The 25,333-nt window shown below is 37.4% G+C and overlaps 1 protein-coding gene across 2 annotated transcripts in view; it reads right to left on the bottom strand.

Annotated features, from left to right (window-relative positions):
- Positions 1–25,333, bottom strand: part of ARHGAP15 (Rho GTPase activating protein 15) — a 653,013-nt gene that overhangs the window by 118,680 nt on the left and 509,000 nt on the right. For both annotated transcript variants that reach the window (XM_037850077.1, XM_037850078.1), the window contains exon 12: positions 20,251–20,385. In XM_037850077.1, the coding sequence (XP_037706005.1) occupies positions 20,251–20,385 (135 nt within the window). The remainder of the gene's footprint in view (positions 1–20,250; positions 20,386–25,333) is intronic.

The following is a 25,333-nucleotide window of genomic DNA, read 5'->3' as shown; positions in this document are numbered from 1 at the left end:
AGTTATTCTGAATTTTTATTGTAATTTACCATTACATAATAATGATACACATTTGTAAATTGAGAAAAGAGAGCTCTGATAGAATAAGAGCAGAATTAAAGATTTATTTTTCCCCCCAAATGAGAACTTTTTGGCCTGTCCTCTTACAGTTATTGCTTGGAGGAATGGAATGTGTTCTTTGTTTATAACTTGATGATTCAAATAGAGGCAGCACTGTAGCACCACATAAAATAACCATAATAATAATTTGTTGCAATTGGAGAAAATGTATTTGTGCAGAAAGCACCTGACAACCATGCTTTGGGACATTCTTTCCACAGTCCTTCGATCAGCAAAGTAATGTGAGCAGATTTAAAATATACTTTCTAATAAGTGCCCTGCTCTTTATTTTTTTCTTTTCAACTACTTGGTGATATCTTCATTAACCATACTCAATTGATTGCTTTCAAAATAAGAACTAAGGGCTCTCTCTCATCTAGTCAAGTGGAAGCTAATTCAACTCTTTTACACTATGGCAATGATACATTTCCACGCACACTCATACTCACACCGACAACATGTATTATATTAGCAATATCATATTCTAAGTCTTCTGGTTTGAAGAAGTGTCATTTGAGAGTTCTATTTTTGTGGATTTTTGTGCATTATTTTTCTTTCAATATTTATGAGGGTGACTATAAATGCTCACTTTTCATTCACAGATTGAAATCCTTTTTGGAATTTATTTTTGCAATCGTTTTTTACAAACCCTCACATTTCTTATCTAGAAAATATGCTGTTTTCCTCAGAAAAAAGCACAGAGTAAATGGGAGAAAATAAACCCAAATCAGTCAGAAGGAAACTCTGACCATTTCATGTCATACCCAAATTGTGTCTCTTTTTTCTATCTTTTTTAAAATCAAACTTAAACATTTCCAGTTTGCACTGATAAAACATTTAATTGTTTGATTATGAGGTTATAGTATGCAGCCAGGACATTTATATGTATGACTTCATTCTAAATTAAAATACAGGATCTTTAGATCCCTGTTACTGTACATCTTCTCTTGTCCAGTCACATGGATGATCAAGGGTGGATGATACAATGCACAACTAAATGCCATGATCAGACCTGAAAAACCGGCATATATAAATCCCAGTCCAGGCATTACACAACAGGAATTTAAAGCGTTACATGTAAATCACCAGACTTAAGCTTCCCAGGAAACACAAACCATTCTCTGAGGACATATGAGACCAGAACTTCAGAAGATGCTGTCTCACTGTGGGATGGCAGAAAACAGCAGCTCGGGACCACCCTGGTGTGCAGTAATCAGCCACACAGTGGCCCACTTTATGAAGGCGTCAGACAGTCTGTAAGCAAAGAGGCAGAGCCTCCAAGTGAGACAGGCCCTGATAATAAGTGGCTTCTACTAAAAAGAAAAAAAAAAAGTCAGCTCAAAAATATGCAACAGGTCTTATATCACAACCTTTTTTTCTTTTATGGTTCCATCTTCTTTCATATGGAGTGACTGTCAAGAGAATCATCTTGAATCACCATGAGCAGTGGATAGGAAAATGAGCTGACATTCTTACCTCCACACTCTCATGGCCTTTCATTTCTTTATTATTTGCAATTGCAAATATCTCCTCACATGACTATGAATTACTTGAGAGCAGTGCCATGCCCTGTTCATCTCACAGTTTCTACCTTTTGATAGAGTGTGTGCTGAAGGAGCAAGGAGCCATTCATTCCATATGTATTGAAAGAGTTGTCCTATTCCAGTCTTGCCCTTAGCTATCTGGGAGGCTTTGGACAAGTTACTTCCTGCATTTTAGCATTGGTTTTCTCAACTGGCAAATGAGGATTATGTAGCTTTAAAGCTTAGCAAAAGAGATTCTTTTATTTGAAACTACTTTCAAACATATCTTCTAAAAAGGACATGTTTGCAAGTTGCAGGTTTGGGTTTTTCTTGCAATATAAGCTGAATTTTCTGAATAATATACTTATATGATATTCAATAGTGCAATTAAATTTTACTTTCCTTTGATAGATGAGAGTTCTTTAATCTATGTTGACGATCATAGGAAAGAATCCTAATTAATTTGTATAATTTATATAACACATATAATGATAAAAATAACAAAGCAATTACTTTAGGAAGTATTGAAAAAACTTCATTTTTCCTTATAATTCTGACTCTAGATCAGCAAAAGTACATCAATGAGTGCTCATACCTGCTGTGATAAGTAGAGAGACTAAACCACATTTTGTCAATGGGGGAAACTTGTACAAACTGGGTACACAAATAGAAAATAATAACATTGAAGAAAGTATAATTAATTAATTCAAACTTCAAGATAAGATCACTGGATCCTGCTGACCCTATATGTTAATCAGTTGATTGATTAATTGCTACAATCATAATAATTATATGGTGCAAATCTAAGCACACTTAATGATAGTGTAGTCTCACAGTTAGAAGTTCTTTTCAATCTGCATATCTTTTCTCTTTCTTGAATCAAAGGAGCTGGTTTCATTTACTTTAAAGATATCCTTTGATGGTAGAGTTGGAAAGCACATGTTGAAATTAGTCAAGATTCAGTTTTGCTTGTCCAATTAGCCCTTTTTGGTCACTTCTCAATTCTCTGTTTAAAAGTTTAAAACAATCTCACCTATGAAATAGGAATTTTGTATTATACAGTTTTACCAAATCTTATTACTCTCACTCAAACAGGCTCACTTACGAAGGGCTGTAGTCGATGGTTCCTGGTGTAAGATTGTCTATACTTTATTTTCAATCTTTGGGTAATAGACAGAAGGAGCCTGGGTTTCCATTGACATATTCAGATCAAATTATGGGTGATAAAATGAATGTAACTAATTTATTAAGAACTATTCAGACAACTAAAATGAAGCCTAGAACTAAAATGGCTTAAAAATCTGTATATACTATTTTTCTCATGTGGAAATCCTAACTTAAGGCTTTATTTTTTTTCCTACACACACACAAACACCCCTACATCAAAAAACACAGAAATGTATACACTCATATATACCATGGTACCATAGAAATTGCCTTTTTTTTTTTCCTGATCACTTTCAATTCCTGATCAGCAGTTCCCTATTCCGATAACTATAAAAACTCAGCTATGTGACCCTGGAGTAATAATTCATTGCAACACACAGACAGATACATTGAAATGTCTAGAGCCATATCTACCGGAAGAATGCCAGTAAGAAAAGTCAGCCCCTGGATGAGTTGGGTTTAGTCCAATTGTCTACTGTCTGAAAAGCAACTCATCATCATAGCCTCCCAATTTCTGTCAAGTACATTTCTATCCTCTTAGTCATCTAGGTTCAACAACTGACCCATTTTTTCTTTCATGATTATTTATCTAAACTGTCATTAAATCTTTGCAACTTTTCTTTTTTGAAATCTCTCTTACATATACTTTTGTCTTTTATTTTCCTTCCTTTATTTTGCACAATAGTCAAAGATTTTTAAGGTGGTACGCAGCTCAGAGCTCATCTAGCTACTAGATGCTTCTTAAACTTTAACATGCATAAGAACAACCTAAAGAGCTTGTAAAACCACAGATTTCTGGGCTTCATCCCCAGAAATTCTCATTCAGAGGGTTGGGAGTGTGGCCTAACAATTTATATTTCTGGCAAGTACTCAGGTAATGCTACCTGTCAGTAGATCACACTTTGAGGAGCACTTACTGTATAACTTTTTGGGGGTCACCAATCTCCCAAGAATCTTACTCCAGAAAATACACAGATGCATGTATGCAGAAATTTGGTAAATCTTTTGGGGAGTGGCTCATGAACCCCTTGATGCATATCCATGGATCCTAATTTAATAATTTGATCCAGTATAATTTCATCATGTTACAGAGGAAAAAGCTGGGTCCCAGAGCAGTTAGGCCACCTGCCCAAGGTCATACTTGGTTGGTAGCAGAGTATACTGCCACGTGTACAACACAACAGGGCCTTCTGCCTGCTATCTCTCCCCTTAAGCATTTCCTGCCAATTACCATCAAATTAATTTCTCTGAAACATGGTTTTCAGTTTTTCCTTACTCTCCTCAAAAATGCTTTGGTGGAGATTTCACTGGCCATAGGATAAAATTTAAATCCTTCAGCAATGACTGAATTCTCTGTAATTATTTAATATACTGACCAAATATTTACTGAGTACCTTTTCTATGGAAAGTAGTGGGAGAATAAGGGTTGGATAAGCCAATCACAGGCTGCACCTTTATGGGAATTATAATACTGGCTTAACTATTTCTGCTCTCCCTTATCTCCTACTGCTATTTCCAAAACCCCTGCTGCATTTAATTCAGATTCCTCACTGTCCCCAAAACAACACATTCATCTCAGATCTGAAGCCTTTGCCCATTTCTTTCCCTGGCTGCCTCTTGAACTCCGTATGCCCTTACTGACTCCTTTGTGAAGCTATCCCAACCACTGAACTATTTCTCTACCTTCTGTACAGCATTTATTTTCTCCACCACTTATCACTTGTAGTCTCATGTAGATCACATGTAGTCTCATGCTCTTCTCTTTAGAAAATTTACCTCTTACTTCTTCAGTATTCCCCTTAAGGAACAAACAACCAGAGGCTAACTAGTCAAATTTTCATTAATAAGAAGGACTGTTGGAAGGCATTATATCATTATACAAAAGTGTATTTTCCAAGCTTGTTTCCTTGATAAAAATGCAGAATCTTGTTAAATCTAAACACACTTTGTTTTACTATGGCTCTAATCAAAGAAAAATATCTTAAATAAAAATTAGCCATTTGGAACAGAAGGATAAATTAGTCATAACCAGAAAGCAAGTATAAATGATGAGGAGTATTAACCAAGATTGGGGGCAGGAAAGATAAGAGATGAATTGTAACAATGGTGTTAAGGCAGCTGACATGAGGTGTTTGGCTTGAGACAAGATGCTGTGATGTCAACATATGGCAATGGAAAAAAAGTGCTGCTTTCTTATTTGGTTTTATCAGGGAGAAAGGTCCAAACCAGTGGTTCCCAAATCTGATCCCACATCAGAATCACCTGAGGGTTTGCTTGGGTGTTTTCAGTAAACATTCCTGAGCCTCACTCAAGACACATTGTATCAGAATTTATCAGGATGGGGTCAGGATTCTGTTTTTACAAGTGATTGGGGTCAAAACCAGGTATGGGATTCTCTACAGTAACTGATTCTGAGATCTCTTCCAAAGTCTATTCACTCTTGTCGTACATTTATTTTAAACATTATAAGTGTACTTATTCTCAGTACAGAAACTTGCAGAACACAGAAAAGCAAAAGGAGAATTAAAGAAACAAAGGCTGTATAATCATTCAGAGACAAGCCCATTAATATTTTGAAGTTAATATTCTTAGTCTCTTTTCTACATATAAATGTTTACATACATAATTTAAAAATAGGTTCATACTGCAAATACCACATTATGCTTATGTTCTCTTTTAATATTTATTGTCATTTTACCTTCCGAAGTAATGTTTTCTGCAACACAATTTGACTATGTAATATTCCTAATGTAAATGTGCAATAAATTAACCTCCTCTAAGTTTGGATATATATGTTACTTCTATGTTTTTCACTAGTATAAATAACATTTTGAGGGGCAAGTGTATAAATATTCTTGTGCATATATCTGAAAATTTCCTAAGTTAAATTTCTACATATGTAATTCCCAATACAGATATAATACTTTTTAAAGGACAAACTGTCTTCCAGGAATATTGTAAGAGTTTCAATTCTAAGTGGCTAACAGTTCTTGCCTTATCATGAACTTTAGATGGCATTTCATCTATAGTCAAATGTTTATACCTTTAACAGTTCTTTTTACTAAGAGCATTGACTTATACTCTTACAGCATACTTTGCATATGTGGGAATTACATTTTTTGTTAACGTTAACTAAATTTTTTTAAATTGGCCATCTTCCTTACAGGTTGCCACCAAAGTTGGAGAAAAGAAAGCTCTAAAATAATTCATCTTCCCAAGTTCTTTGATGTGATTTAACATAAAAGCTTCTAAAGATTCTTTATTACCAGGTATGATACAGAGCTTAAAACTCAAGGCAGGAGACTGCTATTGTCTTGTGTGATACCTTATTCTGGCCATCTGTTTAACAAATATCTGGTTCCAAATAGTGCCATTTTCATCTGATGGAAAATTTTAATAACTTTTACTTGCAAATGCCAGCAAGACCAACATTGTGCTACTTGTGTGGTTCATTATCTTATGGCATTTGAGGTCCCCCAGATTTTAAGTGGATACACAGAGGGTTTTTTTATTCTTCCTCTTTGTTATTTAACCTCTCAGGACTAGTGATCCAGACTCCCATTGCTAAGCAAGTATGGAAAATGCAGTGCTGCTTAGCACTGTTTGGAAATCTGAAATCTGGTGCTAAGAGGTTTATAAACACAGTAATAAACCCTCTGGAGTCAAAAGTGAGCACTGTTTAACAGAGCAAACAGCTATAGACTTCAGAATGTTTTGCAAGAGAATGGACCCCTTACGACTGTAGTTGTAACACCAGATCCCGGGAAGGCAATCTACTTCAGGCTGCAAAGTAATCTAAAGGGAAGGGTTGCTCACACGTGGTCCTGATGCCACGGACATAAGAAACATGGCAACAGACTCACTGAAGTAGGAATTTAGTGGCAGATGGTAAGGTCTGCAGGAAGTGTCCACCCAGCTTTGTTTGGCCCATATTCTGAAACAACTAGAATAAACACTTAGTGTCATAATTTATAAGTATATCCATACCAATAAATCAGAATCATGCAAACAGTCATGTTTATTATATTCTTGTTGCTTAATATTCATGACAGTAATTTATTTTTATAGTACAGCTTCACTGTTCTCTACACTATTGCTCTGCATTTCAGTTTGGCAAGTTGTCCTAGCAGGAGTTCAGGTAACCCTTTGAAGACTGCCAAAGTTCACTAGCTGAGTCAAAACACTTTATTTCTCCATATAATTTTCCCTTTCTTCTCCCACACATTTTTTTGACCACCAAGATGAAAACTCTGTAATTATGTAGTAGTAATACTTGGAGATAATAGAAAATATAAAGATGGGAACATGCCTATTCCTCTGATGGTAGCTGTATAACAGAGATTACAAGCCAGATAAGAATATTTGGAGAGCCGTATGCTGTTAATTCTTAAATTTACTGTCAGCAAAATGGATTAAATTTAGCACAGTTTCCACCTCTCTTTCACCTACTCACCACTAAGCCTTCCCACTCTTCTGCTTCAGCAGTTCAAGATCATTGCTGCTAATGACCATGGATTGTTAAGGGAGGAATTGCAGGAAACAAGCACCACAAAGCACCATGTTTTTTACATTCACCTAGGGCTGGAACTACGAGGATGTGCAAGACATGGTTCCTTCTCCAGGGAAGCTCAGACTAAGGGATAGATAAACACACTGTTCAGTTCGGTACCTAAACATGAGACAATCTGTACTCAGTTTCACACTTAAAAATTCAAAAGAGATAATTTGCAACTAACTAATCATCAAAAAGACAATATGCAAGCCTGGAAAGCCAATTTTACAAAAGAAATTTCCCAGCTACCAATACTCTTATGATCTCTGCACTTTTTGGTATGTTTGCTCTATCTCAATAAAACGTTTGTTCTAGTTTGCTAATGCTGCGGAATGCAAAACACCAGAGATGGATTGGCTTTTATAAAAAGGGGGTTTATTTGGCTACACAATTACAGTCTTAAGGCCATAAAGGGTCCAAGGTTACACATCAGTAATTGGGTACCTTCACTGGAGGATGGCCAATGGTGTCTGGAAAACCTCTGTTAGCTGGGAAGGCACATGGCTGGTGTCTGCTCCAAAGTTCTGGTTTCAAAATGGCTTTCTCCCAGGATGTTCCTCTCTAGCAAGCTTGCTCCTCTTCAAAACGTCACTCACAGCCGCACTGAGTTCCTTTTCTTTGAGTCAGCTCATTTATATGGCTCCACAGATCAAGGTCCACCCTGAATGGGTGGGGCCATGCCTCCATGGGAATATCTCATCAGAGTCATCACCCACAGCTGGGTGGGGCACATTCCAAGCAAATCTAATCAGCACCAAAACGTCTGCCCCACAAGACTACATCAAAGATAATGACGTTTGGGGGACACAATACATTCAAACTGGCACAACGTTCAACATTAAAAAAAATAGGAGTAGCCCTTTCTCTCTCTAGCTAAGCCGGTGATCTCACTGCCCTCCCCCCTATGTGGGACCCACTCCCAGGGGTGTAAATCTCCCTGGCAATGCAGGATGAATCTGGACCTGGCATCATGGGATTGAGAATATCTTCTTGACCAAAAGGGGGATGCAAAATGAAATGAAATAAAGCTTCGGTGGCTGAGAGATTTCAAATGGAGTCAAGAGGTCACTCTTGTGGATATTCTTATGGACTATATAGATAACACTTCTTAGGTTTTAATGTATTGGAATAGCTAGAAGTAAATACCTGAAACTATCAAACTCCAACCCGGTAGCCTGGACTCCTGAAGATGATTGTATAACAATGTAGCTTACAAGGGGTGACAGTGTGATTGTGAAAACCTTGTGGATCGCACTCCCTTTATCCAGTGTATGGATGGATGAGTAGAAAAATGGGGACAAAAACTAAATGAAAAATAGGGTGGGATGGGGAGGATGATTTGGGTGTTCCTTTTTATTTATTTTTTCTTATTTTCACTTTTTCTGGTACAAGGAAAATGTTCAAAAAAATAGATTGGGGTGATGAATGCACAACTATATGATGGTACTGTGAACAGCTGATTGTACACCATGGATGATTGTATGGTATGTGAATATATCTCAATAAAACTGAATTTAATTAAAAAAATAGGAATAACATTAAGTGTGAGTTAACAGTATTTTATTGTAATTGGGCTTTTTTATTACGGGTATGGGGAGTGAAATAATGAATTTATTTTATAGATTTTTTGGAAATACATGCGTGCAGGGCTGTGATCTTCGTGATGAAGGGTCTAGAAACCTTGAATCATGAGAAATGATTGAAAGAATAGAAAAAGAAAGAACACCGAACAGTTTGGGGCTTACAATTTAAATCTTCTCAAATATCAAGGGGATATTAGAAGAAAGATGATTTGAAGCAAAGCGGCTTTCCTAGTTATGCTCTGGTTGGCCTGTCCCTCTCCCCAGCAGAGGTCCTAGGTCTTCTGATCTGCGGACACTGCTCCCCATTTATTCTGGGACCCAGCCCTCAGAAGCCCTGAGCGTAACAGATTTGAGCATTACAGAATAGCAGACAGGGGCTTCTGAGGTCTTCTTGCATTTGGTAATTGCTCAGGGTCACACTCTCTTTCTTTTTTTTCCCCAACTTTTCCTAAAACATTTTCATAACAGAGCACAAAGGAATAGAAATTTCCGAAGAATATTTCAATGACGTAATGGTTCCTTCCTAGATGTCAATTAGATATTCAGAGAATAATACACAAAAGGTGTCAAAGAACATTGTGAGCATTGTTCCTAGAGTTTGGGGCCTGGAGGAGGAGCTCAAAAGATCATTGCTTTCATCTGTTGATAAGATAGCATAACCAGCCACCTGCAGGACAGATGGCACTAATTAGGTCTGCCTATCTGTTACTGGGCAGAGCACCGGGCTTGGGATCTGGAAGGGTCAACCTTTTCCCTGCTGGACACTCAGGGTGAGAAGACAAAGAGGAAGGGGCCCAGAGCTGATTGTCTGGATAGACAGGAATCATGAACTTGAGGCTTCAGGTATTTGACCTTTTAGAATTTCAATTTTCTGAAAAATAAAAGTGTTATATGAAATAAAATGCACATTGAAATGGGAAACTATATATAAAGTAATGAAAGGAGGAAATGCTCATAATTACCTAATAAAATTCTTTTATCGTTTATGTAGTTAAAAATATATAAATACATATGTTTGCCTTCACCCTTCCAGGCATTTTACTTTCACTTTTAAAACCAGCACTCTAAACATGTGTATTTGTTTCCCAAAGTGCAGGTAGAAAAGTGCATGAGTAACTCCTTAGGGAAAAATTCCATTCTCCAAACCACATGGTAATTCTCAGTGTGGATATTCTGCTGCTCCAACATGAGCAGAAATCCCCCAGGAAATTTATAGTACTCCAGCAGCCAGTGCATTTCAAGTTTCACTCTGCAGAACAATAGAAGTGAACCAAATGAAGAAATGACACATTTCAAGAAGCCCATGATAGTCCTACAAGCTATTTGAAGAAAACTCTTTTATCCACAGAGAAGTGGAGAACAGGAGAATGGACAAGGGCTTGAGTGATGAGAGAGTGTGATTGACAGTGAGTAAGCAAGAGAGAACAGAGTAAAGAATCAGTTCTCTTTCCGTATCAAGCTTTGAAAATAGCTAATGGAAGGTTATTATGAAAGTTCTCCTGAGATACTTACAAAAAAAGCCTACCTTTTTGGAGCTAGAATATCATAAATGTGACAACTGAAATGAAAAATGAATGCTTTCAGGTGTTGGAGAATGAGTGTGAGGGTGTGTGTGTATGTGTCTGTCTGTCTGCATGCCCCAGTGTCTGTATGTGTGTGAGGAGGGATGACTTCTTGTTGAATATGGTTTAGTTGATAACTCTTTGAACATTTTTTTCTGTGAGAAAGTTTTACAATGTTACAAATACTTACACAAGCTCTTGGATAGCCTCTCCCCACCCCAGATTTCTCACCAACTAATGCTTCTATGACCTTCACAAGCTGAAACACAGGACACACTATCAGCAAGGCAACTAATTTCCCACCTAGGAGAAGGCATTTCTTTGGAGTTGTCTCTTTTCTAGTGGCACTGTGAATGTTATAGACTTGCTATTATTAAACAGAAGCAGGGCAGCGTCTGGTTGGAGAAGCTGGTTAGGCTCTAGGCTATGATTAAGATTTATGTGCTATAATAAAGTGACAGGTTTCAAACTCAGACCATCATGCTGGCTTGAGCCTGGGAATGGCTGGTAGAACAAGAGAGAAATGTCATTAGATAAAAACAGGAAATGGAAGTTGTGAAGCAAGAGGACATACCATAATGGTATTTTAATGGTATCTTAAACATGTTTAGGGCTGTTTTCTAGGAAACCAAATATTAAAGCCGAGTGAAGATGGCCTTGAGTCCTTGGAGGCGGCATCACTGGGGGAGTAGTGGGAAAGGACAGAAAGTCATCTGAGAGTGAGGTCTGGAGGGTAGTCTAATCGGACTCTGACAGTAATAATAGCTAATGTTTACTGAATACCATATGCCAGGAACTCTATAAATAAGTGCTTTCTCACGATTAGCATTTTATTAAATTTTTTTTTTAAATCCCCGTGGTGAAGATACTATTTTAATCTCCATTTTGCAGATGTGGAAATTAAGGCTGAGAGAGATTAAGAATTTGCTGAAGTCTTACAGGTAGTAAAAGGTAGATTCAGGATTTGAATGGGGTGGGGTAGGGATAGGGTGTGGGTGCAGGTTGAACCTTCAGCTTAGAGGATGAGAAGTAGATGGACCCCATTGAGAAGCTGAAATGAATAAGTATCTGGAGGAGTTTTTTAGAAGAGACATCAGGAAGGGCAAAGGACTTCAGCATGCCTGGTGTACTCAAAAAGAACAAGGACTCCAGAGGGCTGGAATGAGATGAGCCAGTGCCAGTCAGAGAAGAGGAAAAGATGAAGTCTGGGTCTGGTGGAGAGCAGGTCATGCAGGGCCTAGTAGGCCACTGCAAGGATTTTGATTGTTCCTCAAAATGAAATGGTAAGTCAATCAGTTGCACCAATTTGCGTATCATTATAACTGTGACCACATTGGATGCAAAAGAGAAAAAGTGACTGGGGAAGTAGGAAAGGCTGTTCTCCTGGAGATGTGGCCATTGTCTGAGTTATGGGGAGAAACATTGTTTTGATCAGTGGTGACCACAATATGGTGTCTCTCCAAGAATGTGAAGTGAAACAGGATTTCTCAGGGTAGAGTAAAAGGTCATGCATCCTCAGTTCCACTAGAGTCTACTGAGACAGTGAAACGCGTAGTAATAGCCTGTGAAAACCAGCTGCTTAAATCTACCAGTACTGTTTGCCACTGAGAATTGAGGGGAAATTCTGTATTTTTTTACACATTTTTTAAAGCATGTCTATTTCGTGGGAGTAGAGGTACTCAGGAAGCTGACTCATGAGGGCTGACTGATTGCTCACTTTAAAAAGTTTATCACTTTGAAAAACTGACCTCTTAAGGAATGCAAGTAAAATAAAAGTTTTAAGGAAAAGCAAAAAGACAAGCACTACATTTCCTAATGGATCCAATGTCTTACAATTCAATTAATTTCAGCTTCAATGCCCAATTTTAATTCTGAATCACCTTCTAGTTTTACCTATAAAGGACTTTTCATTAAGCCAAATCAAGAAGACGGAGGTCCAGTTGTTTATTATCTAGCACTAAACCATCCTACAAAAAGACACCTGTGCAAGCCATTTGGCTCTAGTCAACCATTTTTTTTTAACAATTTAATTATGAATATAATTAGAATGAGTTAAGAGACAGGCTAGGCATCAGCCATAAAATTTCTAGTTTGCTAAAAATCATACACACGCACACACACACACACACACAATGATTAAAAACAAGCACACACACACAAATGCCAGTCTATGAGAATGTTAGGCTGCAGTGGAACTTTTAGTATAAGGGAGTCTTCAGGAAATCTACCTTTATTTTAGTTTTAAATTAACTTGAAATGGTTCAGTGGAGGATATTTTTATACTACATTATTTTTACGTATCTGGTTTCTTTGTGGAGACCCTTTAAACCCTGCTATATTACTTTCTTTGGTTTTAAGGTAATTTGTCACTATCATGCTTTTATGTTTAGCAACCATTTTTAGTCAAGTGCCTTGCAAGCTCTGTTTCTTTTCCCCAAAGAGTATCATCACAGAGTTGATGATGCATCAGAAATAGTTTGACCAAGGGGCAAGATAAAGTTAAGAGTAAAGAAAATATTTGGAAATATACTTGACTGGCTTTCCTCCCCCAATTACCTACTGAAAATATACTTTAAAGGTAAATGGTCTGATGGCTATAGCGAAAACCATTAGAAAATGCGATAGATACTTTCTGCCACGGGGTAGTGTCTTTAATTTAAATCATTTTTATATGAGGATGGTGCAACTGATTGACAGATATATAGGAGTATGAACTGAGTTTAAAAATAGGGTTGGTATGCTGTACCTTTGGTCTGCATTTTAATGGTAGTCAGTCAATATTGTGGGTATCATTTCTCACAATTTGTTTTATTGCTAAATTAATCAGTGTTTACAAACTGGTCATTAAAAAATATACTGTCTTCAAATGCATGTGTGACTGTAGCCTTTAAATTGAAGACTGGTATGTAACATCATTGCTATCTCAATATATCACTGGCTTGCCTAATAACTAAGGATATATACTTACTGTGTGTGTAAACGTAAGTGGTATATATATGCTATATATATATATATGTATATATATATATATGCTATATATATATATATATGCTATATATGTGTGTGTGTATATATATATATAGGTATATAGTATGTATATATATATAAGCATGATGCATAATAAAATTTGTATATATTATATATATCATATGTTATGTTTATTGAGGGCAACTGTAAAAGATGGGAAAGGACATGAGATTGGAAGCATAAGGTCATTTTGATACAGGAGTTAACACTGATTGCATGTCCATGATGGGAAATATACAGAACATTGGGGATCGGAAGAAAAGGGTTTTTTGATTTTTTTTTTTTTCACATGAAAGGCAACTTTGGAACCTTACAATACAACAAATCAATATAGGCAAACTTGCATGCTCTAATATGATTGCCAAACTGCTGAGATGAAGAAGGTGACCAAAATGAATAAACGAGTGTTGGTCCAGGTTTGAGTGAGATCTCTAAGCCTATACCTCTCAAATAATAGGTAAATATGCTGTAAGTAAATGCATGAGATCATTTCTCTTTATCTACCTCTCATCTATTAATAAATAAATAGCTTCACTATCATCTCAATCCTGATGACTGGATTTGAGAGAAGGCAGATGAAAACTGATGGAATAAGAAAAGCTTGTTGTGGGACAATGCACCCACCCCCTGCCCCTGATCTCCAAAGCCCATGACTATGCTACCTTTCATGGCAAAAGGGACTTTGCAGATGTGACTAAATTAAGGACCTAGAGATGGGGAGATTATTCTAGATCATCTAGGTGGGCCCAATGCAATTGCAAGGGATCTTAAAAGTGGAAGTAAGAGACGGAAGAATGTCAGAGGGAGATTATGGAAGAGGCCAAAGTGATGTTACATGAGAAAGACTCAATCCATCGTTGCTGGCTTTGAAGTCTGAAGAAGGAAACTGTGAGCCAAAGAATGTGGACAGCCTCTAGAAGCTGGAAAAGGTAAGGAAACAGATTATCCTCTTTAGCCTCCAGAATGAACGCATACCTGCCAACATGTTGCTTTTAGCCCAGTGAGACTCACTTCATACTTCTGACCTACAGAAGTGTAAGACAATAAATTAGAGTTGGTTTAAGCCTCTGCGTTTGAGGTAATTTATTGTGGAACCATAGGAAACTACTACACATGTCATCTAGGAAAAAGGGGCTCTCATTCATAAAGCAGAGAAGTCCTTGGCTGAGCACCCTGAAGTATTCCTGGATGCAGTCATTCCAGTATGAAGTAGAAAGACAGAAGGCTCTAGAAGGGAGACCTCTTGGAAAAATGATTCCGTAGTATATCGTGTCAGAAGATTAAGGATGTTAAAAAAGAAAAAAGGAAAAGAAAAGCAAAATAAATTAAAAAATCTACGCAAGAAAATTATAATCTAACTACAAAGCAAACAAAATGTGGCAAGAGTTCAATTTTTGGAGTGCAAGAAAATAGATTCTTGCACCTTTGTGAGGAATATTCTTGGAGAAGTATAGAGGTCAAGACATTGGACTATAGAGAAGGAATCTTTGCCAAACCACTTGGATGGGGAGTAAATAGTATTTACAGGGTCATAATAATGCATGTGTAAATGCTTTTTTTTTTTTTTTTCGGTTATCTAATCGAACAAATCACTGAAAACTTAAGTGTCATTCAAAATGGTTGGCAGTGGAAGGGAAGGGTGAAAAGAAAAATAGGTTCACTTTACAGAGGGAAGAGTTATAAGATGCTGTTGAATGTTGCTGAAAGAAGCAGCAGAGGTTTAAGCATATTACTTAACATTACAAAGGTAGTAAATAGAAGAGTCAAAATAATAACATGACTACTAAATGACTACTAAATCCTGGAGTAGCATCAATTAAGTCCTTCTCTTTCGTATCAGGTTATCAAAAGATACTATCCAAGGTTGATAAATCTAAAGTAAAAATATTACCTAGAGCTGTGAAAGTAACCACTAGAGGAATTAAAAATTGAAATAAAGAAGTTACCTGGGGATGTGAAGTGAAAGGGCTCAAATTCATGGCTTGCCATCAAGAACCCTCCTATAAGATTTGGTTTGTTACTGATGCATGTTGTATTTTCACACAAGTAAAATTGTTAAAAAAAAAAAAAAACAACTAATAAAACTTAAATCTGAAATAGTTACTCATATTAAATAGGAAAATAACACTGTATATTCGAGTGAATTTCAAAAAGGGGATGGGAGAGTGATTGAAATAATAGGGTGGAGGTTAAAAATGTACTCAGAGAGGGCAACATTTAAAGTATTGATGCTTTTAATATCCAGTAGTAAATTCAGAAACATTGGTAAGTCTTGGGAAGTTGTATCTTATTTCCAACCTGAAACACGAAAGTTAAAATTTCTGACCATTTAATTGAATTTTAACCTTGACTTTTTTTTTAAAGAACTGATTGTGGGTCTTGTGTAGGATGATGTAACAAATAGATATTTGGCAACAGATAGTTAGTTATTCTTGAGCAAGATTTCTTTTAGCTAAATAGTTCCAGAAAGACCATGTAGGATAATGGCAAAGTGTTTATGTTTTAGAGCCAGGAGCTGAATGTTAAGTCTAATCTTTTTACCTATGTGAACTTGGGAAATATTTCTGAGCCTTACTTTTGTCCTCCGGAAAAAAAAAAACACAATTTGTTTTCAAATCATTCATTAAGCACCTAATACAATGTAAGGGAAATTTTATCTTAATTCACATAGTAACCTTGTGAGCTAGAGATTAATTTCCACGTGATCTTTCTACCTCCCCAACATCTACTGCTTTGTTATTTTGAGGATTAAATGAGATAACTGTCAGAAATTTCAATGAGTTTTTGCCCCGCCCCCTCTCCTTTTCCCATGATTTCAGAAAAAATGCATTAAAACACATAATACACTGCCTTTTGCCTCTTTTCTTTGGACCCATAGACTTACCAGAATGCAAAGCATGGGAATAGAAGTAAACTTGGTACATTTCCCAAAAATGAGATGTATGGATATGTTCAGACCCTGCAGGCCTCTAGCCACAAGATTGCATCACCTATCATAAAACTCTATAGCTCTGTTCTACTGAGTTCACATTTCCAGTGCTAATAATGGCTTCATAACAAGTCATTTCCAAGGAATTAAGTCCTTGCAGTCAGTGGCTAAATCCCCAGGAAATAACCTGCAGGTGACCCAATTACATTGACCTCAAGTATGGAATTTCAGATCAATAGCTGCAGTACTTGGATTCTGAAATATAAAACACTTTCTGGTGTTTTTGTTACTCCAATGGGTGCTATCAGAAATGGGATCACTACGGCAATTGCAGGTTCTTATCACATTAATATTTGTTTTTGGTCCAAAAAGAAATTATTTTAAAAAATAAATGCCTTCTGTTCATTCTTCTTGGAATATGTAATGACGACTTTTAAACATATAATGAGAATTAACAGTAATTCAAACAACACAAGTGGTCATTAATTGCTTGTACACGGAATCACATTTCCTCCTTAGAGGCAACGCTTTCCAGTTGGACGTAAAATTCCTTTTGGCCTATTTACCTTTTAACTCTATCATGAAAACATAATAGAGTTCTCAGTTTGGCACCAAATAAAAATGTTAAGGCTTCACAAATTGGACTTGGTGGTGGGGAAAGGGAAAGGGGAAATACCCTTATGACTACATGAACCGTGGCACTGACTTGTATAGTGTTTTGCTTGCATCTAACCAAAAAACAGAAACCCCTTCAAGTATTTACACCAACAGAGGGGGTTAATTTGATGCTGGGAACTAGTTACCCAAGTGGTGAAGAAGTTGAGAACCAAATGAAGAGTCAGGTACCAAGACATTAGCCACAGCAGGAAACCACTATCTCCTCAAGGCTGGGGGGACAAAGTGAGGGGGTCTCAGTCATCTCATGGAACCTGGGACCACAGTGAGCTTGTCCATCAGAATCTGAAGCCATGGAGGAGATGGCAGGTGAGTTTTCCAAGACAGATGGGTGGGCAGGGGACGAGTCAAGGGATAAACTAATAAACCAACTGGCTGGCTTTTTATTTTCTCCTCCCCCTGCTATCTCCTGTCAGTGGCTTCCCCTGGCTGCAGCAGTAGGAAGCCAGTCCTTGAGGGCACCTGGGAAACACAGCTGGCTAGGATCAACCCTAGCCTAGCAGAGAAAGGTGAGGATCTGAGGGCAAAGAGGCCCAGATCCAGCATATATGGTCATCTCCCCTGTGAATTTACTTTCCCTTGGTCCTTTCTCACACAAACTCAAGAACTCAGTAGTGGGTCTGTTGAACATCTCACAATACAGATTTTACAAGAGGCAGTGACAGCTATGATAAACCCCAGTACACATCTGGGTATGGATATTACTGTCCTTACAAATTTGAATGGTTTTGAGTCCAATTGGTGTACAAAGTGTAAAAGAACTTCATCTTGTGTGGTTATATCATTGCCAAAGACTAGGTGGCCATTCTCTTACCCTTTAAGAATATTTACATATGAACCACAACCTGGAGTTGAGTTTACTCTGAGTCTCGAACACGAGACCTAGCTTCGAGGTTATGCCAAATAGACAGAGATTAATAAATACATGTGTCTGCCCAACATCATAGCACATTTCTCAGCCATGTATCCTGGTTGCTTAGTCCTTCCATTTTACATATTAGAAAATGACTCTACTGTCTTCCTGAGTGATAAGGCAAGGTTGCTGAGTTTGATTCTCCTTGCCTTGAACAGTGAAGGAAATCTCTCCTGTCTCTTCTCTTCTAAACTATTTACTCAAACAAAGCTCACTTGGAGAAAGACACTTAGCATTTGTAAAGCATCTAACATTTTTAAAGGTCTTTCCTAAGCACTATCTCATTCATTCTCACCATAACCCATTTTATAGGCATTGGAAAAAAAGCTAGTTAATAGCTGCCAGTCACAGTCACATGCTGCCCGCCTCAACTCTACCCTGCTTAGTCCAAGGAAAGCCTCCGTTTCTCCAATTCTGTCCAGTTTGGATTTGAGTCTAGGATAGTCTGGGCATGGTCTTATTCTTTAGGTAAATTCAAAGGATGCACTCTCAAATGGGTTATGTGAGCCTGCTGTCCATATCTTTGAAGGTAAGGGGTTGGCATGTCTAATATCTTTAGAATCAGGTGAACTAAAGGAAGTTTAAATGGTGAGTGTCCCGTATGATAGCTCCCAAATCAGAACATGAATACAAGCAAGTTTCCAGATGAGATTGATAACCTGCACTTGAAAGTATGGAGGCCACGGTGTGCAATGTGTATGATTTCTTTACATTGACACAATCAGGGATAGGTACCCAAATGCAAGCCCCCAATTTCCTGCCAGAACACTGTCCTGGCATGGTAAGAGTGACCTCCCATGCTTTCGTGCTCCAAGACAATATCAGAATAGTTGTCATGGATATGGCTTTTTTCCCCTTCATTCCTTTTTAAAGGAAGTTAAGGGAGCCTGGGAACTAGAAAATATTACTCATCTCAAGAAGCACAGGACTCATGAAATCAAAGGTCATGGCAAGGAATAAGAGCTCCAGTCTTACCTCAAAACCCACAATCCGAGCACTGTTGCTACATTAAACAACAACAAAAACAAAATCTGAAATTGTGAGAAGGCAACAAGAGAAAGACCTTGAAGGAATAAAATGCTGCTTTATTGCTCTTGTTATCATTTTGCCAGCAATTTAGACAAGTTTGAAGATGTTTGTGAAATGAAAAACAGAATAAAAGGGCATGTGGAGGGGCTGTTCTCCAACACAGGCTCCCCGAATCCCCATGCCCACTCCTGGGAGCCCAGCACACACAGTCATCCAAGATCAGACCTCCTAAGGAGAGCATTTTTTTCTTGGAGATTTTTCTCGCTTGGACTTTAATTAAGCTCCTGCCAGGCTTGCAAGCTTTGTTTTATTTTACCTTTCTTCTTTCTTTCATGTTTTTCCCCCCTTAAATCAGTTGGCTTGCCAGGAAACTTTTCCCAAGCTGTCACAGTTCTAGAAAGTGTATCCTCAGATATTAAATTTAGAGATGTGATAGTAATTGCTTCTCCAAGGATCAATGGCAGAAGTTTCCTTGCAATTGGAAAAGATTTATTTCTATTTATTTATCAATCAGTTTATTTGTTTGTTTGTTTATCCATGTGCATGTGTGTTTTAAACAACAACAACAACAAAAACAACAGGAAAGGAAGCTTTGTGAAGTATATAATGACTACTGGCCGGTAAGGGAATAACCCTACCTCCAGTGAAATCACCAGTTTAAACAGAAGAAACTTGGTATTTCTTAGTTTAGTATTCACACTGCTCATAAACAGATTGCAGCCGACTATTTACTAGTGTTGGTGGGTGGAGGGCGAGTGAGGTTAGCTAACGTGACGCCTCAGTTGTTGGTTCAGTACATCTTTAATGAAATGTAATGTCTAATTCACTTAGGTTCCTTTTCAAGACCCCATTGTACTCAGTTAAACTCATCGTGATTCTGAAAGGATAGAAGGCAGGGGTCTGGGGTGGAAAAGTGACCCAATTCCAGCAGATTCCATGGGAAGCTATTTTCATTTGAATGGGCTGACCTAGACAGGATGCCACCTTCTTTTTTTCTTAATTTTATTTTAAACACAGGTTATATTGCAGGGCCAGATATAAATAAGGCATCAAAGCCACAGAAACTAAAACGAATGATATGGAGCATCGGGGATATTATCTCCATGAAGATGATTATCATCAGTGTTGTTGTTATTTAATAATTCCATGATACCAGGTTATCCCACCGACTCCTGCACGTGGGGTACTTACTGATTGCCTCCACAAACCGCTCAAAGAAGCTGTAAGGGAAGAGTGGCTCAGGCAGCTCCCGGAAAAACATCTTCAGTGCTCCGGTGACAACGTGGATGTCCTCCCACTGGCTGTCGTCCAAATTCAGCTTCTCTTCTGGGAAAACACGAGGAGAAATGGAACAACTGGTTTTAATGAAACAATTACAAGACACTAATTATTATGTTAATGTTTGCCTACTATCATCAGCAACCGTTAACAGCCTTCTGCACCTAGAGGTTTGGTGCTGTGCATGTTTTTTTTTTTTTTTCCCCTTTTTCCGTAGGAAGGGAACGTTTTCAATGGAATACCATCTGTAGGAATGTAGCTAACAAAAAAACAAGAGACACAAAGAGACAAGGCTATTGACACAGTATGTCAGATGCATTTATTCCCACAATGCATCAGTATGAAAATTAGCATCGCAGCTCAACATGATTCAAAGCTATTTGGTTTTGAGGCCGAGGGGCTAAGAGTTGCCAATGATGGCCGGCTCAAGGGACCGGCCTAAAGGCCTTGCTGAGCCAACAGGAGACATATGCTAAACATGGCAATAGAAAATGAGTTATTGCTTTACATGTGTTAGCCTTGCTATGTACAAGGGAATAACGGGTAACACTTTTTCCCCTTTTTTGCCTGAATATAAAGTCAGCAAGGAATAGAATATTGAATGAGAAAGGATATTAATTCCTTCTTAATGCTTCAAAATATCTTTTTTTTAGTTTTCATCTCAGCGAGGAAAATTTGCCCAGCAACAATATTAGACAGACCCCTGTTGGCCTACGTAGGCTATGCAAAGCTGTCAAAAATGATAACACACCGAAGACAAACCACAAGTGCTTACCAACTCCTTTTAGAAACAACAGGAATATTTGCTTGGGAAGCTTGAGCGAGTTGAGACATTTAAATATTAAAGAAAGTAAATGCCAACGTGAAGTTTTTAGTAGAAATAAAGTGATGTTGGGCAATTACTTTCTTCCTTTTCATTCTCAATAGAGAAGTCTGGAATGATTCTCAGCCAAGAAGTGGCTGTATGAGGGTCTGAAAGTGAAATTTCATACTTAGAATTAAAAGAAAGCAAGGCACAAAAAGGCATTGCTGCTGATCCACAGGATTTGTATTTCTAAACGTGCAATATGGAAGAGATTTGGAGTCTGTGCTTAATGAAAACTAAAGCTACTCATTTTAGACAATCTGGGTGTTAACTGAAAAGCTGAGTATCCTGGAAAGAATTTAACAGGTATTTGGTAAGCTGGAATTTTTTTCCTTCACCAATGTCTTGGACTCACAATCACATGCTCCCTGAGTATCAGTTTTTTCGAATGCAGGCTGCATTTTGTGCCAAAAATATAAGAAAAGCTGGGAATTGTCACGATAGAGACCCTCTGCATGGGCTGTTTTACCCATACTGTGCATGTCCTTTTAAAAATATTAGCCCAAATCTTTATAAGATCCTTTTTTTTCATAAATTAACTGTCATTGTCATAGCTAGTAAGTGATCGTCGCTGCTCAATAGGATGCTTGTCAAGAGAAGGAACGAAGGTGGATCTGTTTATTTCAGTTGGGTTATTCTGTTCCTCCCTTCCAATCTTCGTTCCTACCTCAGTCATAACACAATAATATGATCCACAACAAAATCAGCAGAGGAGACCTTCTTTCTGCCCTGCAATCATTTTTGATTGATTGTATTTCAACAATTAGCCTTTTATTTGGCTACATGCTATTGAAATAGGCCCACAGCGTCTTAGCAGGCCAGCTTTAAACAGTCAACTGTTAACAATAGCATCAAAAAGAGACCTGATGGGGTTTACTGTCACTTTAAAGAACGGGGTTTTCACATTGTTGAAATCTGTCAGATATTTTGAAATGTCCCTCTCACTATGGTGCCACACCCCCTGCGTGCCCTTATAATAAAATTGGTTTTACTCCTGATTAAATCATTTTCTCCCTACCCACTACCATACTTCTCATAATGGACCTGTGCGCTCTACAGCTGGTGTTCTTCCCATGGTACCAATTCTTACTTTATCTTTTAAGCACTTTGCTGCTAAGATCTCATGCAGAGTGCTTATGTTTTGTTAAGAGCTTCATTCTTAGAGAAATAGCTTAACACATGTTCTAAAAATGTTGTACAACTTATTGCTTAAAACACATTTAGAAAATGTATAAGTACTGTAGCTTTGGCACTGAACTTTAAGTGGAAACCTAAACACACACACACACACACACACATCTATCGTTACCAAAAATTTATCATAAAAGCCCAACACAAAATGCCGTACATTAGATTTTTCTGCCCATTTTGGTGCATAGCCACAAGATTGCTAAAGGAAAGTGTCAGGCAGGTAAAAAGGAAATTGATTTTATCTTGCACGAGAAAATGACAACAACAACAAATAATTGCTCAACCAAAGGCAAATGCCATTGACATACAAGTAAGTTAATTCAAATAAATGTGAAAATGGACTATTTCAATATATTAAAAAAATTACCAATCAATATCATTTGATTATGTCCACTTAAAATGCCAAGTAATAACAGAGATCAACTTGTGTCACATAAACCAACATTTCTACTGCAGATAAGTATGTAGTCTTCATTTAAAAAGGAACAAACAAACAAAAATAATTTGTAGTCCTCCAACAAGTAGCTTAAAAAAATTTGACAAGTATTTGGGAAGAATCTATCAATATATAATATCTATTTTTATATCAAGTTTTTCATAACCAACCAACCTTCAGGTCCCTTATAAACCAGAGGCTTTGAGGCATAATACCAGGGCCACTGTGGTTAATCTAAACATACAATTATGTGCATATTTACGTGCCTTCTCATGAGTCCAATGAGTTCTCAAGATGAACTGACCATAATTTTCCCCTAATGATTACAGGTATCATTAAAAACACATTTGACAGGCGTCTTCTAACTAGACTACTAGCAGTGATGGGGTCTTAAAATTCTCCCTTTTCCAATAGAGCAGGCTTTCTCAAATGTGGCACTACTGGAGGTTTGCACTAGATAATTTTTTGTGGTGCAGTGTAGGACATTTTGCAGCATCCTAGCCTCTATACACTAGATGCCAGTAGCAGTCCCCGGTGGTGATGATGAAAAATGTCTCCAGACATTGCTATACATCTCCTGGGGGGGCAAAAATGCCCCCCTCATTGAGAACCACAGCAATAGAGCCTAAATAAGTTTATAAATGGTAGTCAATAAAAAATATTGATTTATGAAGTTTGCCTTAGGTGGGCTGAGAACTAGAAAACCAGACATACAATGAAATTTACTTAATATGAGTTTAAGAGATGGTACTCACTATTGTCAAAATAAAAATCTTTTAAAGAACCAAATTTACACAATCACATCACCAGGCAGTTTATAACAAAAACAACCACCAATGACACTCGAGTTGCTTATATGGTACCAGGGACTGTGCTATGTACTCCACATTCGTTATCTCATTTAATCTTCTGAATAAGACAACGAGATAGTTGCTGTTTTTATCATCACCTCCATTTTACAGACAGGGAAAGTGAGACACGGGAGGGTTATGTGACTTTCCCACGGCTGACAAGTGACAAAGCCAGGATAACAACTCAGTAATCCCCCACTCAAAACCACTAAGGTCAGACTTAATCTTGACTGGCAGAAGCTGAAAGGGAAGAAGCAAATAAACAGTAATTGCAAATAGTAGTAGATTGACTATTACTTCAAAGATAGTGATTTTTTATAAATATCTTACTTTGGGCTATGTTTTTTAAGCTATAAACTGACTCTGGTCTTTTGTAATTACTCATTTCTAGAAGGCATGGATTCTTATATAAACAGATGTAAAACAAATTGGCAATAAAAAGAAACTGAATTAGGAAAGGGGCAGAAGATGGAGTAAATTGTTAGGTGGTGATGGGGTGAAGAGGAAATACGAGAGTGGAAAAGAGATTATGCAAATCACTCATTGCAGGCCTGGCTTTACCACTAATTCATTGTATATCAGTATATTTATGAGATGAAGATAGTTAGAAGGATAGCTGTTGGCATCAAATGGAAAAATATATCTGAAAAACATTTGGAAAGCATAAGGAACCAAACAAATTCCAAACACTATAATGATGGGGTATGTGAATAAAGGGTAAAAGGCAAAATACATAAGGGACTAAGGCAACGGAAATACCGAGAAAAGATTGTAAACCATCCGCATTCTTTAGAGGATTTACCTCAGTGTGATACAGTTTGTCATATGGGATCAACAAAACTTTACATGCTGGAGTCCAGGACAGAGAAGAAGCCTGTTTAAATCATGATACCTCACAATCTTTGCTCCCATAAGCTGTCTGTATCGGTTTCTTCTGCTCCTTGTAGACTATCTTAAATACATTTTGGTCATGGGTTTTAGCTTAAGGCATTTATACAAAGTTGAAGACAGGTTAAGCTTCAGAATCCAAATATTATGTGACTTTTACAGGATCACACACAAAAAATCTGTGTTGTATCCAGACAAGGCCATCTTGAAATGCCCTTTCTTGAAGGTTCTTTTGTGCATTTTATTTATTTTTCAAGTAAAAACTGACCTATATCAAGTAAAAACAATTCTATTTTAAAGAAAAAATTTGATAATAGCTATTAGCAAAATCTTTCTTAAAATGGAAAAACGGAAAGACAGACACTCCATAGCCACAGTGGGTCAAAGGTAGTTACCAAGGGAAAAGGAGCATGTAAATATCCGTAAAAGTTGAATCACCACTTTCCTACCTCTGGTTTTACATATTGCTCTGTAGATAGGCATAACCAGAAGTTGCAATATCAGGTTTGATTTTGACTGGATTCATACTGTTTTAACAAAGTTTAGTTGAAATGTAGTTGCAGATGACTTGAACTATTCAGTACAGACTAGTAACACAAGAGCAAAGACATAACTCCTCTTTGTGTATTGAAATACTAGAGCATTTTTCCCTTATATATTTTTTTCCATAGCACTTTTAAAGCCTGTTTCCAACTTTTATTTTATTGTTGTAATAAAAAAAGAGAAAGAGACATTCCAACTTTCCAGGGGAGAGAATAGCTCTGA

This window comes from Choloepus didactylus, chromosome 9, assembly GCF_015220235.1.
Source record: "Choloepus didactylus isolate mChoDid1 chromosome 9, mChoDid1.pri, whole genome shotgun sequence".
NCBI classification, from domain to species: Eukaryota; Metazoa; Chordata; class Mammalia; order Pilosa; family Megalonychidae; genus Choloepus; species Choloepus didactylus.
Note: the sequence above shows the minus strand (reverse complement) of the source record. Positions and strands in the feature narration are given on the sequence as shown.